General features: G+C 34.2%; 1 protein-coding gene across 5 annotated transcripts in view; it reads left to right on the plus strand.

The window, feature by feature from the left end:
• NIPBL (NIPBL cohesin loading factor) overlaps positions 1 to 16001 on the plus strand; it is a 206111-nt gene that overhangs the window by 112121 nt on the left and 77989 nt on the right. For 4 of the 5 annotated variants that reach the window (XM_086361456.1, XM_086361454.1, XM_086361457.1 and 1 more), the window contains exon 10: positions 2038 to 3663. The exons of the other annotated variant lie outside the window; for it this stretch is intronic. In XM_086361456.1, the coding sequence (XP_086217582.1) occupies positions 2038 to 3663 (1626 nt within the window). The remainder of the gene's footprint in view (positions 1 to 2037; positions 3664 to 16001) is intronic. 5 annotated transcript variants of the gene reach the window in all.

Raw genomic sequence — 16001 nt, forward strand, 5'->3', positions numbered from 1 at the left:
CACTTGTAGTAGACTTAGGCAGGTGATATAGTTTGTTTCTTATAAGCATAATTGAGTTTACCGTTTCTGTAAGGGTCAGATCTTATTTTCAAAATATCAGCATCAAGATGACAAATGTTGGTCTCAAAATTAAGATATGTTTTCACATGCATTTTCTTCGGGAATACCTAAAGTTTAATACCATAACTTACTAATTCCAGTTCTTTAGAAAGCTACAGGTATTGCAAATATTAAAATTATTCTTAATAGAGATGGCTTTCATTCATTAGGTGAAGGTCATGTAGTGAAGACCAATAATGAAAGTGAATAGACAAAAGTGACCTGTGTGGATTCAGAGCCACTTTACAGGAATAAGTTCTTGGTGGAGCTGAATCAGATTGAGTGAATCAGAGTCTGCATGCTTTTAACATATCCAAGAATCTTTGCAGTAGTAATGGCATTGTTCTGGGTTTTACAGAAGAGGTGAAGTACCCTTCAATAGTTCAAAAATTAAAACTTTGTATTTAGCAATATTTTATGCATTGTAGAAAAAATTATAAGTTCTTCCCCACTTAACACATCACTCATGTGCAAATGCTTAAGTATTTTGTAATCTTTTAAAATTTAGCCTTAATGATATTTTAATGTTTTTCTAAAAGACAGATTGTTCATATTAGTAAAAGGATGAGCCACACATCTCTTGAGAGGTCTCCAGATGCTTGAGATCTATGTCAATAATTCTTAGATTCTTAGGTTACCATTTTAATGGCTTTCATAAAGCATATTTCATTGAAAAATATAAAAATCTTGGATTATGCTCATTTAAATTTCTAGATTTTTTTCTAAATGCTTATAAAAGTTTAAGGGATAAGTATAAGGTTATAAAGCATCCTGTTTTTGAGGTAATTATTTGGTGTGCCCTTTGACAAGATATAAAAGTTGTTTTGTATGGCAGAACAGTCAGACGCAAAATTCTTTAAATTAGTATTCTGAGTGCTTTTTTCCTTAGATACTGATACAAAAAGCTTCATACAAGTTTCTGCCAGGTTAGTTTTAACTAGGGAAAACAGTTTAATGATAACATAATTTATTATCATCATCATGTAGTTACTTTGCAAATGGAGAAAATGTAGTGATAGATTTGACTTCTGAATAACTGAAAAAGCAGAATGATTAGTTCTTTAAAAAAATTACTGGCAAACATCTAAAATAAATTTTAGTAATATTTGGTTAGATTATAAACTGTAAGTGGCTGCTGCTTCATGTTTTGAAAACAAAATGATGGAATTTTGATGTATAAAAGCATCATTACTATTAAAAATGTTCCCCCCCCAGAACTTGGTTCTGTCATATTTAAGGGGTTGCTTTTAGTGGTAATTTGGACTTTTCACTGTTTGATCCTCTTTTTCTTAAATAATACTTTATCATATTAATGAATACTATAAGAGAGTATAAAGATGGTCCTAAAAAAAATTAAAAATAACTGTTAAAATAGCCAGACAATTCAGCAAGTATCATTAAGGCAAAGTCTCAAGCTCTATCATGTTATATATTTTATAATCTGTGCATTAGCTTTTAAATTACATTTGTGCTGTTGACACCTTGAAGAATTTGAATACTGGATCAAAGCTTAATACCTATTACGTTCTTTTTTTCCTCTCTTTCCTCATATACTTTTTTTTTTTTCAGTGACATGATTTCTGTTTTCTTTTGGGTTTTATTCTTTTTCATACTTTCCTTACATGTGGCAAAAGCACCCTGTTTTGTATGTTGGCATTTTGGGGTTCTTTGTAGTTTTTATTAGATTAGCAGTTTAAATTATCTTTTTACTGTAGTCACAAAAATTTCTTGAGGTACAGCAGATGTGAATATTTCCTCAAACCTTGGTTTAAAAGTATTATGCCATTCATGCCTACTATTTTATATATGCATATTGACATTTGCATTCACCACATTTTTTTAAAGTGTGACTTTAAAATAGTCAAAGTCCATATGGTTTTTAATAAGATAAGAATATATGTCTATTACTGATACTGAATATTTATCTTTGAATTTCAGATAAGCCTTTGAAAAAAAGAAAACAAGATTCTTACCCACAGGAGGCTGGGGGTGCTACAGGAGGTAATAGACCAGCTTCTCAGGAGACGGGTTCTACGGGAAATGGGTCAAGGCCAGCATTAATGGTTAGCATTGATCTTCATCAGGCAGGAAGAGTGGACTCTCAGGCCTCTATAACTCAGGATTCAGACTCCATTAAAAAGCCTGAAGAAATCAAACAATGTAATGACACACCTATTTCTGTTCTTCAGGAAGATATTATTGGAAATCTTAAATCTACACCAGAAAACCATCCTGAGACTCCTAAAAAAAAGTCTGATCCTGAGCTTTTAAAGAGTGAAGTGAAACAGAATGAAAGTAGATTGGCAGAGTCTAAACCAAATGAAAACAGATTGGTAGAGACAAAATCTAGTGAAACTAAGTTAGAAACTAAAATTGAGGTACCAACAGAAGAACCTAAACAGAATGAGAACAGAATGATTGAATCCAGACAAAATGAGAGCAGCACAGCCGAGCCTAAACAAAATGAAAATAGACTGCCGGACACAAAACCAAATGACAACAAACAAAATAATGGCAGATCAGAAACAACAAAATCAAGACCTGAAACCCCAAAGCAAAAGGGTGAAAGCCGACCTGAAACTCCAAAACAAAAGAGTGATGGGCGTCCTGAAACCCCCAAACAAAAGGGTGATGGACGGCCTGAAACTCCAAAGCAGAAAGGTGAGGGCCGACCTGAAACTCCAAAGCAAAAAAATGAAGGTCGGCCTGAAACACCGAAACATAGACATGAAAATAGGAGGGATTCTGGAAAGCCATCAACAGAGAAAAAACCTGAAGTGTCTAAACATAAACAGGACATTAAATCTGATTCACCTCGGTTAAAATCAGAAAGAGCTGAAGCCTTAAAGCAGAGACCTGATGGGCGATCCATCTCTGAGTCACTAAGACGTGATCATGACAGTAAACAAAAGTCAGATGACAGGAGTGAATCTGAACGACATCGAGGGGATCAATCTAGGGTTCGAAGACCAGAAACATTGAGATCCTCTAGTAGAAATGACCATGGCATTAAATCTGATGGTTCAAAACCTGATAAACTAGAAAGAAAACACAGACATGAATCAGGGGACTCAAGGGAAAGACCATCTTCTGGGGAACAAAAGTCAAGACCTGACAGTCCTCGTGTTAAACAAGGAGATTCTAATAAATCAAGACCTGATAAGCCTGGTTTTAAATCTCCAAATAGTAAGGATGACAGAAGGACAGAGGGTAACAAGAGTAAAGTAGACAGTAATAAAACGCACCCTGATAATAAGGCAGAATTTCCAAGTTATTTGCTGGGGGGCAGGTCTGGTGCGTTGAAAAATTTTGTCATTCCAAAAATCAAGAGGGATAAAGATGGCAATATTACTCAGGAGACAAAGAAAATGGAAATGAAAGGAGAGCAGAAAGACAAAGTAGAAAAAATGGGATTAGTTGAAGATCTAAATAAAGGAGCTAAGCCTGTAGTTGTCCTGCAAAAACTGTCTTTGGATGATGTTCAAAAACTTATTAAAGATAGAGAGGATAAATCAAGAAGTTCCCTTAAACCTATCAAGAATAAACCATCAAAGTCAAATAAAGGTAAGAATACTTACTCGATGTCATCTGTATTCTAGTGAGTTTTCTTTTAAGTTCTAGGTTTACTATGGATTTAAAAATGGAAATTTAGAAAAATTGAAACAGTACTGCATGAAAACAATATAAAACAGCAGTGAATTGTTTGTGGTAACATAGACAAAAAGTTCTCATTGAAAATTCTTTCTCTCCCACCTCTACTACTCACCATAGTTGTGACTTTTACTGTTGGTTCACAGAGAAAAGTTCCTTTTGCTGTTTAATTATTTCAGCAGTTGTGAAAGTTGCTTGCTAATCAAGTGAATGATTAGAATGCATGATTAACATAGGTGTATTTAACAACTTTTTAAAAAGTTATTTTGACTGTAGAGATAATCCATTCTGTAGTGAGGTAATAAATTGACTGAATTTAATTTCTAAAGTCTCAGTAAAGCTATATCGTATACAAAAGTCTATATTACAAATTCTTTTAAGAATATTAAATGTCTTTTAATATATATTAATATATATTATCAGTTATTAATTATTAAAGATTATTAAAATTAATTATTCATTAATTAATGGTTTGAGTGTATATAGTTTAAAAAGTTGTGTAAAAGGTTATTTCATCTTTTTATGGAGAAGATGATTAGTTAATGAATGTTTTATTTTTTTAAATACAGAGCTTTGGTCTTTTCTATGGAAGAGTAATAGGGAATGGTGTTTATGTCTTAAATTGGGTTAAATCATCAGTTTTAAACATTTCTGGTGTTTTTAATTTGTTTGGATGTGTTTTTATTTTCTGTTCTGGGTTTTTTTGGGGGGTTTTTGCATGGTTTCTGAGTTAAATTCTCTAGTTACATAAATAGTATTGTTTCTAGGAGGAAAAGAAAAGTCAAGTGCTGAAAATACAGTAGCAGTTTGTACAGAAAATATAATTTTGTGGGTTTTGTATACTCTTTTGTATATTTATGTAAAATTTGATGATGCTATGTGGTTAGACTTATTTAGCCTGTACAATGTAAATAGGTTGGGATATAGTTTTTAAGGTAACAGAAGTGATTCTTTGTTTGATTTTTAAGTTCACATCCTGTGAAAGAAGGTCATTAAGAACCTAGATTTCTACTTATTAATAAATACATTAAACTCTATAGAATTGTGCTGTCCAATATGATAGTTAATAGCCTCTTTAGGCTATTTGCTTCAAACTATATAAAATTTAAAAATTTACATCCCCAGTAGCCAAATGTGGCAAGTGCTGATGTTATTAACACAGAGAGGACATTTGCATCATCACAGAATGTTGTGTTGTATAACTACATGTGATGTATTAGGAGATATAGAAGGTATATTGCTTATTATCTTTGTAAAATGCTGTTGTGTCTTTTCTACCAAAAAACGTTAATTGAAAACATAGTATTATTACTAAGAACTCTTTATTCAAAGAAATAACTTGTTAAGACTAATCTGTTTTTATTCTTGTCTTCTCGTATGTTTACCTTCTCACTGTCAGTTATTTGGTTTTGTCTTTCAAAAATGAAAAAAGATTGCCTCTGAATCACTAATATTTGTACTAGTTTAAGTGAAGCTTTCAAATTTTAAATTATGGCTGTGAGACCTATAAAAATTAAAGTCTTAGCTTTAATAAATGAATAGTCTTTAGTATTTAACTTGAATGCATCTTTTCAGAATTGTTTATGTAAAAGAGGTTGTTGCAGTATAGTGGCTAGCACCAAAATTGTTTTCTTTTAGATAGAGATTGTCTTTATTAATTTTCACTGAGAGTTTGAGAGTGGCTTATATATATAAACTAAAGAGTATAGTTATACAATTATAGAAGAGTCAGATGGAAAGATGGAAAGTGGTACCCTCTTGTCCCCTTGATCTGGACCATCTTTTTCTCCCTGCCCCTCTGTCAGCTTATTTATGCCAGCCTGCTTTTCTAAACTCTGTTCTAACAAAGAATCCTTACAACTAAATATCAAGAAATGAATATAGTTCCTAATTAGTAACTGCTGTATTATTTCTCTTGGTTTTTTCACGTGTAATTTCATTGCCTGTGAATATAAACTTTTAGTACTAATCCAATGTTTTTCCTAAGTATACCTTTAACACAAATGCATATACTTGATATGTTGATATTAGTAACTAATCTGGGTATGTCTGCCTGCTAAGAGTGTGGTGTCTGTGTGTATGCATGTGCATGTATGTGTATACACACACATATATCAATGCATATACAACTGAAAGTGAACCTTTTCATCAAATTTTAGATTCATTTCAGGATACTACGTGGATATCTTTTGGCTTTATTTATACCATACGTTTAATATCTGTTTTTCAGTAATGGACTAATTTTGGTTTTATTTTAGATCTCTGCTGTTAGGTTAGCAATAGCAGAGGTATATAATTGTGTATTTTTTAAATTACTTGCATAGGAATGCCAGTTGTGGATTACTGACCCTTTGTAGTATACATTATTTGGGATTTTATTTGGAGTCACAGAAAATCATTATCTGACATATTTATGTTTTCTGAGTAAAAACTGAGTATTGCTGGGATATTTTGTTGTTGATTCCTTGGGCCAAAATTCTTGGTAGGTTTTCTTTTCTTGAAAGAGCCATAAGCTTTAATGTGATATCCATACTTAAAATATTTATTCTTTAGGGTAATTTTAAATTCCATGAATATGCTTTGAGCTGATAAATTTTGAATGGTAGGGGTATAGGTTTATGACTCCCAGTATAGGTTACATCTTTTTGTCTTTATGTGAACAATGTAAAGTGATGTTACATTTAATTTTATTTCTATGGGGATATGTGTATATTCCTGTTAATAGTGCCTCACATAATACCTAGTACATAAAAAGATTATGGTAAATACCTGTTAAATAAATAGATTGTGTTGCTCACATCTTAGAAAAGTCTTTTGTGTGCAGTTTAAAATTGTGTATTCATCTTTTATGATCCCACCAGTAGACCCTAGCTCAAGAGCTATGTAATTTTCACATGTTACCTAAACTTTCCACCCTGTCAATTACCTGCTTTTTGTTAAGCTCCAAAGGAGACTGACTTATAGTCATGTCTGTTTAATCATTCTTTACCTTAATTTTGCTGTATACCTGTTACAAGATTGAATCCATTCTGTTCTCATTTCCTACTTCTGTTATCTTCCCCTTCTTTTTACCATCACCTTGTTTCTTCCTTGCCAAGAAGAGATGAGTGGTGAACCAATATAACCTTTGTAAAACCTTTAAATTAAAAAAAAAACTATTAAAATATACTTTAGACAGTATATTAAATTCCAAAATAATATCTTTATGGTTAAAGTATACCCTAAGGTACAATATGTCTCCAAATTAAAATAATAAATTGTACCATCTTTAGGCTTCCCAAGTGCTGCTACTGGTAAAGAACCTGCCTGCCAATGCAGGAGACATAAGAGACACGGGTTTGATCCCTGGTTCAGAACAATCCCCTGGAGAAGCAAATGATAACCCACTCCAGTATTCTTGGCTAGAGAATTCCATGGACAGAGGAGCCTGAAGGGCTGTAGTCCAGAGTCACAAAGAGTTGGACACAACTGAAGCGACTTAGCATGCACACACACATACCATCTCTAAGTCTAGGCATGATCCTCCACTAACATGAATTATGTTGCTGACAGCTTATTGTTAGTAATTACACTTTAACAGTTTGGTTTTGGCCTTTTGCAATTCCAGTGTATCTCAAAATACTTTAGTTTCATATTCAAAGAAATCACTTTTTATTCTTGCTCCCCTGTTTCCTTCTAAATAGAATATTATTTTCCATCATTTGCACTTACTGCTTTCAAGAAATATCACGTGCTATCTGTTATTTGAGATCAAGGCCTTTGAAGAGTTATCTAACAGTTCTCATAGTCAGCAGTGTTTAAAATATAGTGCTCATTTGACCAGTTAATGATTGCAGTCATTATTAGAGGCAGTTATTTCATCTTAGTTACTACTGTAGTAAAAGATTGATCTCTAAAGTTGGGTTTTGCCTTTTATGTTGCATTAACCAATCTATTTGGATTGTGTTTAGGACTCTAGGTTTCTGTAGTTGTGAGAGAATGTACTGTTTCTAACTGAATTTTTGGCATAGTTTTTGAATTCCTAAGTTGAGAAATTCTCAGTAGTTATGATTGTCATATTCAGAATCCTTAATAATGCTGCAGTACAAATTTACTTTGGCTCATTTGAACAATATATAAAAAGTTTTTCTAAATAAATTTTTAATTTCCATAAAGACTTTATTATTGGCGATATCTTTGGGAAATTTTAGAGAATATTTGTTACAGAAATTGGCATAATACATACTTGGCTGTTATGATTTCAGAGCAATTCTTTGAAAACTTTTCTCCATGATTTCTATTCATAGAATTTCTCTGATCCAAGCATTGCTTAGTAGATAATGGAAATTAATATTGATTTAAAGAGATTCATTAAATATAATTTTTTCATAAAAGTTAAATGTATTAAAGTTTGCTAGTGGTAGTCTCTTTCATTCCCATTTATTATCTCAAACCAGCCAAGGACACAGCTTCTATAAGGTTTTGCTATCTATAGAAATAGATAACACGATTAAAGGGGTGAGAAACAAATGATTAATTTGAGAGAACTTACTCCAGTTTATAAGAGAATACTCATTATTCTAACACACTGAATTCCCTCTCATTCTAAAATGTGTTACTGAAATCCTCTCCTGTAAGAGCCTGATACAGATATTAAGATAATGGATACCTACTTGATACTGTAAGATAGTTAAGTATATCATAGCATTATATTACATAGTTACTACAATATTTTAATATTATAGTATATAATTCATCTTATGTGTATAATGTATTATAGTATAATATCAAGTAGGTATTCATTATCTTAATATCTGTCTCAATTTCTTGTACAAGGAAGTTTTCAATAGCTTTTTTAAGAATAAAGGAATTCAGTATGTTAGTGTAATATGTATTAGAGTTAATGGTATATGTGTACTGTACTATGACATAATATGATACAATATAATCTGAATTTTTTAACATGGATCCTCTTCTCCACCCACAGAAACATTGCCTTTCTCTGGCTACTAACATACTAACTTAAAAATTCTCCATTAAACCCATTATACATTGTGTAGTTCAAAGATCACTGGTCTCAGAGCCTTCAACAAATCATAGCTATGATTTGTTCAAAGATATGATTCAAAGTTCATTCACTTTTAAAATGGAGAAACCAGTTTCCTTCCCACTTTATGCAGTCATGCAAACCAAAGTGAATCTAATTATAAGAGTTAAAATTTGTCCAATTTTTTAATATAGAGAAATGCTTTCATCCTATTTTTAATTGAATTTATCCCATAAGAAAGTAATTTTGAAGATGTCTCATTTGTGTATACATACACTATGTATATCTGAAGGCATTGCTGTTACCATTTATGTCATTCAGTTTTATTGAGATAAAATTAACATATAGCATTATAGTCATTTAAGTGTATAAAATAATGATTTGATATGTAGCTGTTCCCTCAGTATCTGCAGGAGTTGGTGCCAGGACCCCTCCCAGATGCTTCCAAGCCCCTTATATATTGTAAAAGAGTATAGTACAGTAAGCTCTTTGAATCTGCAGATTGCTCATCCACAGATACGAAGGGTTGACTGTACGTGTTTATTGTGAAGTGATTACCACAGTGAGTTTCGTTAACATCCATCACCTCACACTGTACATTGCCTTCCCAGAACATATATCTGAAAAGTTTTACCTTTTGACTGCCTTTACCCATTTCACCCACCTCCTACTTGTGGCAAAGATCAATCTCTGCTTATGAATTTTGTCTTTTTTTTAGATTCTACGTATAAGTGAAATTATATAGTATTTGTAACTTACATATCTTAGCATAATGCCCTTAAAGTCCAACCATATTGTTGCAAAAATGGCAGGGTTTCCTTTTTTTTTTTTCTGGTTGGATAATATTCCATTGTGTATATATACCACATGTTTTTTATCTGTTTACCCATCAGTAGACTAATCAGAGAAGGCAATGGCACACCACTCCAGTACTCTTGCCTAGAAAATCCCATGGACAGAGGAGCCTGGTGGGCTGCAGTCCATGGGGTCGCTAAGAGTCGGACACAACTCAGCGACTTCACTTTCACTTTTCACTTTCGTGCACTGGAGGAGGAAATGGCAGCCCACTCCAGTGTTCTTGCCTGGAGAATCCCAGGGACGAGGGAGCCTGGTGGGCTGCCGTCTGTGGGGTCGCACAGAGTCGGACACGACTGAGGCGACTTAGCAGCAGCAGCAGACTAAATAACTTGTGTTTTTTTCCATGTCTTAGCTACCATAAATACTGTTACAGTGAAAGTGGAGGTGCATGTATCTTTGAGATGGTGGTTCTATGTCCTTTGGATATATAACCAAAAGTAGAATTGCCCAATATACCCTGAGAAAGCCATAATTGAAAAAGACACATGTATCCCAATGTTCATAACAGCACTGTTTACAATAGATAGGACATGAAAGCAACCAAGATGTCTACCAACAGTTGAATGAATAAAGAAGATGTGGTATATGTGTGTGTGTGTTTATACTGGAATATTACTCAGCCATAAAAAGAACAAATTTCAGTCAGTTTTAGTGAGGTGGACGAAGCTAGAACCTGTTATATACAGTAAAGTAAGTCTGAAACAGGAAAACAGATATATATTAATGCATATGTATATGGAATCTAGAAAAATGGTATTAATGAACCTATTAGCAGGGAAGGAATGGAGATGCAGAGATAGAGAACAGACTTGTGCACACAGTGGCAGAAGGAAAGAGTGGGATGAATGGAGGAAGTAGCATCAACATATATATGCCACCACGGGTAAAAAAGATGGCTGGTGAGAATTTGCTGTATAACAGAGGGAGCCAGCTTGGTGTTCTGTGATGACCTAGAGGGGTGGGATGGTGAGAGTGGAGGGAGGTTTAAGAGAGAGGTGTTTTATGTGTAATTATGGCTCATTTGTGTCATTGTACAGCAGAAACCAACACAACATTGTTGTGTTGTAAAGCAATTTTCCTCTAATTAAAAAGATAAGTTAAAAAATAAAAATTTTAAAAAAGTAGAATTGCCCAGTCATATGGTAGTTGTTAGTTTTTGAGGAACCTCCATACCGTTTATCATAGTGGCCGTACCCATTTACATTCCCACCAACAGTGCACACAGGAGAGTGTGGACATTCACATCAGCACTTCTTATTTATTGTCTTTGGTATAGTAGTCCTTGTGGCAGGTATGAGGTGATATCTAATGGTTTGGGTTTACATTTCCCTCATGAATAGTAATGTTAAGTACCTTTTCATATCCTTGCTGGCCATATGTATGTCTTCTCTGAAAAAATGTCTATTTAGATCCTCTGCCTATTTTTTAATTGGATTGTTTGGTTACTTTAGATACTGAGTTGTATCATTTCTTTATATGTTTTACATATTAGCCCTTTGTCAGATACTGGATTTGTAAATGTTTTCTCCCATTCAGTAGGTTGCCTTCTCATTTTGTTGATGGTTTCCTTTGCTGTGCGAAAGCTTTTGTTTGATGTAGTTCTATTTGTTTATTTTTGTTGCCTTCAGTTTTAGTATCAGCTCCCAAAAAAATCATTGTCAGGACCAGTGTCAAGATCCTTACTGCCTGTTTTCTCTTTTTAGGAATTTCATGGTTTGGGGTTTTACATTCAAATCTATAATCCATTTTGAGTTGATTTTTTAGTATTAGTGGTCCAGTTTCATTCTTTTGCCTGTGGCTTTCCAGTTTGTCCAACACCATTTGATGGATTGACTGTCATTTTCCCATTGAATATTCTTGGCGCCTTTTTAGTAAATTAACTGACCATATATACGTGAGTTTATTTCTGAACTCTCTGTTCTTGTCCATTGATCTTTGTGTCTGTTTTTATGCCAATCCATACCAATTTAATTCTATAGTTTTATAATGTAGTTTGAAATCAGGAGGTATGGTTTCCCCAGCTTTGTTCTTTCTCAAGGTTGCTTTGACTATTTCGCTATTTTGTGATTCTGTACAAGTTTCAGGATTATTTCTCTGAAAAATGTCATTGGAATTTTGATAAAGATTGGATTGCAGTGCATCTGTAGATTACTTTGGCTTGTATGGATATTACCTGTATGCAGGTGAAAAAGCAACAGTTAGAACCAGACATGGAACAACGGACTGGTTCAAAATTGGGAAAGGAGTATGCTGAGGCTACAGATTGTCACCCTTCTTATTTAACTTATATGCAGAGTACATCATGTGAAATGGAATTGGATGAAGAACAAGTTTGAATCAAAATTGCTGGAAGAAATATCAGTAACCTCAGATATGCAGATGATACCACTCTACTGGCGAAAGCAGATACGAAGAGAAGAGTCTCTTGATGAAGGAGAGTGGAAAAACTGGCTTAAAACTCAACATTCTGAAAACTAGGATCATGGCATCCGGTCCCATCACTTCATGGCAAATAGATGGGGAAACAATGAAAACAATGACAGGCTTTATTTTGGGGGGCTCCAAAATCATTGTGGATAGGGACTGCAGCCATGAAATTAAAAGACGCTTGCTCCTTGGGAAAAAAGCTATGATGAACTTAGTGTATTAAAAAGCAGAGACATCACCTTGAACACAAAGGTCCATATAGTCAAAGCTATGGGGATTGCCAAGATCCCCTGGAGAAGGGAATGGCAACCCACTCCAGTATTCTTGCCTGGAGAATTTCATGGACAGAGGATCCTGGCAGGCCACTGTCCATGGGGTTGCAAAGAGTTGGACATGACTGAGTGACTAACATATACAGTACACGCATCGTTTTTTGAATAGTCATGTACAGATGTGAGAGTTGGACCATAAAGAAGGCTGAGTGCTGAAGAGTTGGTGCTTTTGAATTATGGTGCTGGAGAAGACTCTTGAGAGCCCCTTGAACAGCAAGGAGATCTAACCAGTCAATCCTAAAGAAAATCAACACTGTATTTTCATTGGAAGGATTGATGCTGAACTGAAGCTCTAATACTTTGGCCACCTGATGTGAAAAGCCAACTCATTGGAAAAGACTTTGATTCTGGGAAAGATTGAGGGCAGGAGGAAAAGAGGGCAACAGAGGATGAGATGGTTGGATGGTATCACTGACTCAATGGACATGAGTTTGAGCAGACTCCAGGAGATAGTGAAGGACAGGAAATGTCCATGTGGTTGCAGTCAGCCACGATTGAGTGACTGAACAACAAAATTTTCCAGTCCAGCTGTGTCTTACAGTTTTTAGTATACATCTCTTTTATCTCCGTGGTTAAGTTTATTCCTAGGTATTTTATTATTTTTGTTACAGTTGTAAATGAGATTATCTTAATTTCTCTTTCTGATAGTTTATTGTTAGTGTATCAGAATACAACTGAATTTTGTGTATTGAATTTTTATCCTGCAACTTTTCTGAATTTGTTTATTAGTTCTAACAATTTTAGTGGAGTCTTTAGGGTTTTCTATATATAATATGTCATCTGCAAATACTGACAGTTGTCCTTCTTCCTTTCTGATTTAGATGTCTTTTATTTCTTTTTCTTGGCTAATTACTCTAGCTAGGATTTTCAGTACTGTGTTGTATAAAAGGGGCAAGAGTGGCCATCCTTATCTTCTTCCTGTGATCTCAGAGTGAAAGCTTTCAGCTTTTTGCCATTGAGTGTAATGTTATCTGTGGGCTTCTCTATGTTCATGTACATTCCCTCTACATCCAGTTTGTTGTGAGTTTTTATTGTGAATGGATGTTGAATTTTGTCAAATGTTTTTTTGGCATCTATTGAGATAATTATTTTTTATCATTCATTTTGTTAATTTGGTATATCATCCATTGTTTTTTGTATGTTGAACCATCCTTTCCTCCCTGTAATACATCACATTTGATCATAGTGTATGATCTTTTTATTGCTAATATTTTTTTGAAGACTTTTGGTTCCCTGTTCATCAGGGAATTTGCCCTGTGGTTTTTCTTGCAGTTTGTTTGTCTGCTTTTAGTATAGGGTAATGCTAGCTTTGTAAAACGAGCTTGGAGGTTTTTCCTCTTCTCTTTTTAGAAGAGTTTGAGAAGGATTGGTGTTTAAATGTGTGATAGAATTCACCAGTGAAGTCCTGGACTTTTCTTTGTTGGGCGGTTTTTGGGATCTGCCACCTATTGATTGGTCTATTCAGATTTTGTATTTCTTCATGATTTAATCTCACTAGATTATGTTCCTAGGAATTTATTCATTCTTCCAGGTTGTCCAGTTTGTTTGTGTAAAATTATTCATAGTAGTCTCTTACAGTCCTTTTTATGGTATTAGTTGTAATGTCTCCCCTTTACTTTTTAATTTTGAGTCTTTTTTTTTCTCGGTAAGCACCTAAAGTCTTGTTAATTCATCATTTCAGAAATCTAACTCTTACTTTCATTTATCTTTTCTGTTCTCTTTTTAGCCTCAGTTTCATTTATTTCTTTTATGGTCTTTGTTATTTCCTTGTACTAACTTTGGGTTTAATTTATTCTTTCTGTAGTTCCTTGAGGCAAGTTAGGTTGTAGTTATGAAAGAGGAGAGTGAAAAAGCTGGTTTAAAGCTCAACATTCAGAAAACTAAGATCATGGCATCTGGTCCCATCACTTCATGGCACATAGATGGGGAAACAGTGGAAACAGTGTCAGACTTTATTTTGGGGGGCTCCAAAGTCACTGCAGGTGGTGATTGCAGCCATAAAATTAAAAGACGCTTACTCCTTGGAAGGAAAGTTATGACCAACCTAGATAGCATATTGAAAAGCAGAGACATTACTTTGCCCACAAAGGTCCGTCTAGTCAAGGCTATGGTTTTTCCTGTGATCATGTATGGATGTGAGAGATGGCCTGTGAAGAAAGCTGAGCACCGAAGAACGGATGCTTTTGAACTGTGGTGTTGGAGAAGACTCTTGAGAGTCCCTTGGACTGCAAGGAGATCCAACCAGTCCATTCTAAAGGAGATCAGTCCTGGGTGTTCTTTGGAAGGAATGATGCTAAAGCTGAAACTCCAGTACTTTGGCCACCTCATGCGAAGAGTTGACTCATTGGAAAAGACTCTGATGCTGGGAGGGATTGGGGGCAGGAGGAGAAGGGAACGACAGAGGATGAGATGTCTGGATGGCATCACTGACTCGATGGACATGAGTCTGAGTGAACTCCAGGAGTTTGTGGTGGACAGGGAGGCCTGGCGTGCTGCAGTTCATGGGGTCACAAAGAGTCGGACACGACTGAGCAACTGAACTGAACTGAACTGATATACTGTTTATTTTTCTCACTGTGTGTATATATGAAAGAAGGGATCTTATGATCTGTGCTCCTTTCTATATTAGATAGTAGTAAATTATCATTTACATTATACACTTCCTAATATTTAAAAAAAATGTTTCTTTTTGTAATTTTTCCTCATAGTAGTTTGACAGCTACACACTGATGAAATCTTTGAGGTGCTAGTCAGTATCAATACATGATGCTTAAAGCAAGATTTTTCTTAAAATCTTTTCTTCTGCATACTTCATTTATAATAGTGTTCTTTCGGTTGCTATAAACCAATTTCTTGGCATTTTGTCTTCATTAAATAAACTGATTTGCAATGACCTAAACTATGTAGAATATAACTATATAGACTGCACTTGCAGAGTGAGTGGCACTTTGCCTCATATTGAGTAAAGTGTGTCATAATATCAACCAGGGGGCAGCAAACTTGTTGCATAAAGGCCAGATAGTAAATATGTTAGGCTTTGTGTCCCATTTAGATCTCTAATACTGTAGTAGAAAAGCAGCCCAAAACAATATGTGAATGAATGACTGTGTGTCACTGTATTTTAATGAAACCTTATGTACAAAAATGGGTGGTGAGGCAGATTTAACCCCACAGGCTTTAGTTGTTGAACATAATATAAATATAAAATTGAAGTTTTATATGGGTGGATATGATAGCTAGATTCCTTATTCTGTAGCCAATGAGACTCAAAATTTTAATGTGAATAAAAAGACTGCTCTAGATTTGAATTATTTTCCTTTTTGTCTAAGATTTATAAATGTAATATGACATTAGCTAAGTACAGTATTTTTGCCAGGATATTTAATATTTGTATTTTTATGTAGTAGAATTATACATAAATTATTAATATATTAATATATAATTGATATATTTAAAACATTTAACAAGTGTGTACAGACTGAAATTACCTTTAAATATTTTACACTTGTTGCAAGTCAATTATGAAATCTTCTCTTCAGTCTCTTCTTTTTGTGGGTAGCTTCTCTATAATTGTCAAATAGAGCAACTGACAACTGCTTTCAGGATAT

This window comes from Bos grunniens, chromosome 20 (genome assembly GCF_055505025.1).
Source record: "Bos grunniens cultivar Pamir isolate PY7600 chromosome 20, Bosgru_T2T1.0, whole genome shotgun sequence".
NCBI classification, from domain to species: domain Eukaryota; kingdom Metazoa; phylum Chordata; class Mammalia; order Artiodactyla; family Bovidae; genus Bos; species Bos grunniens.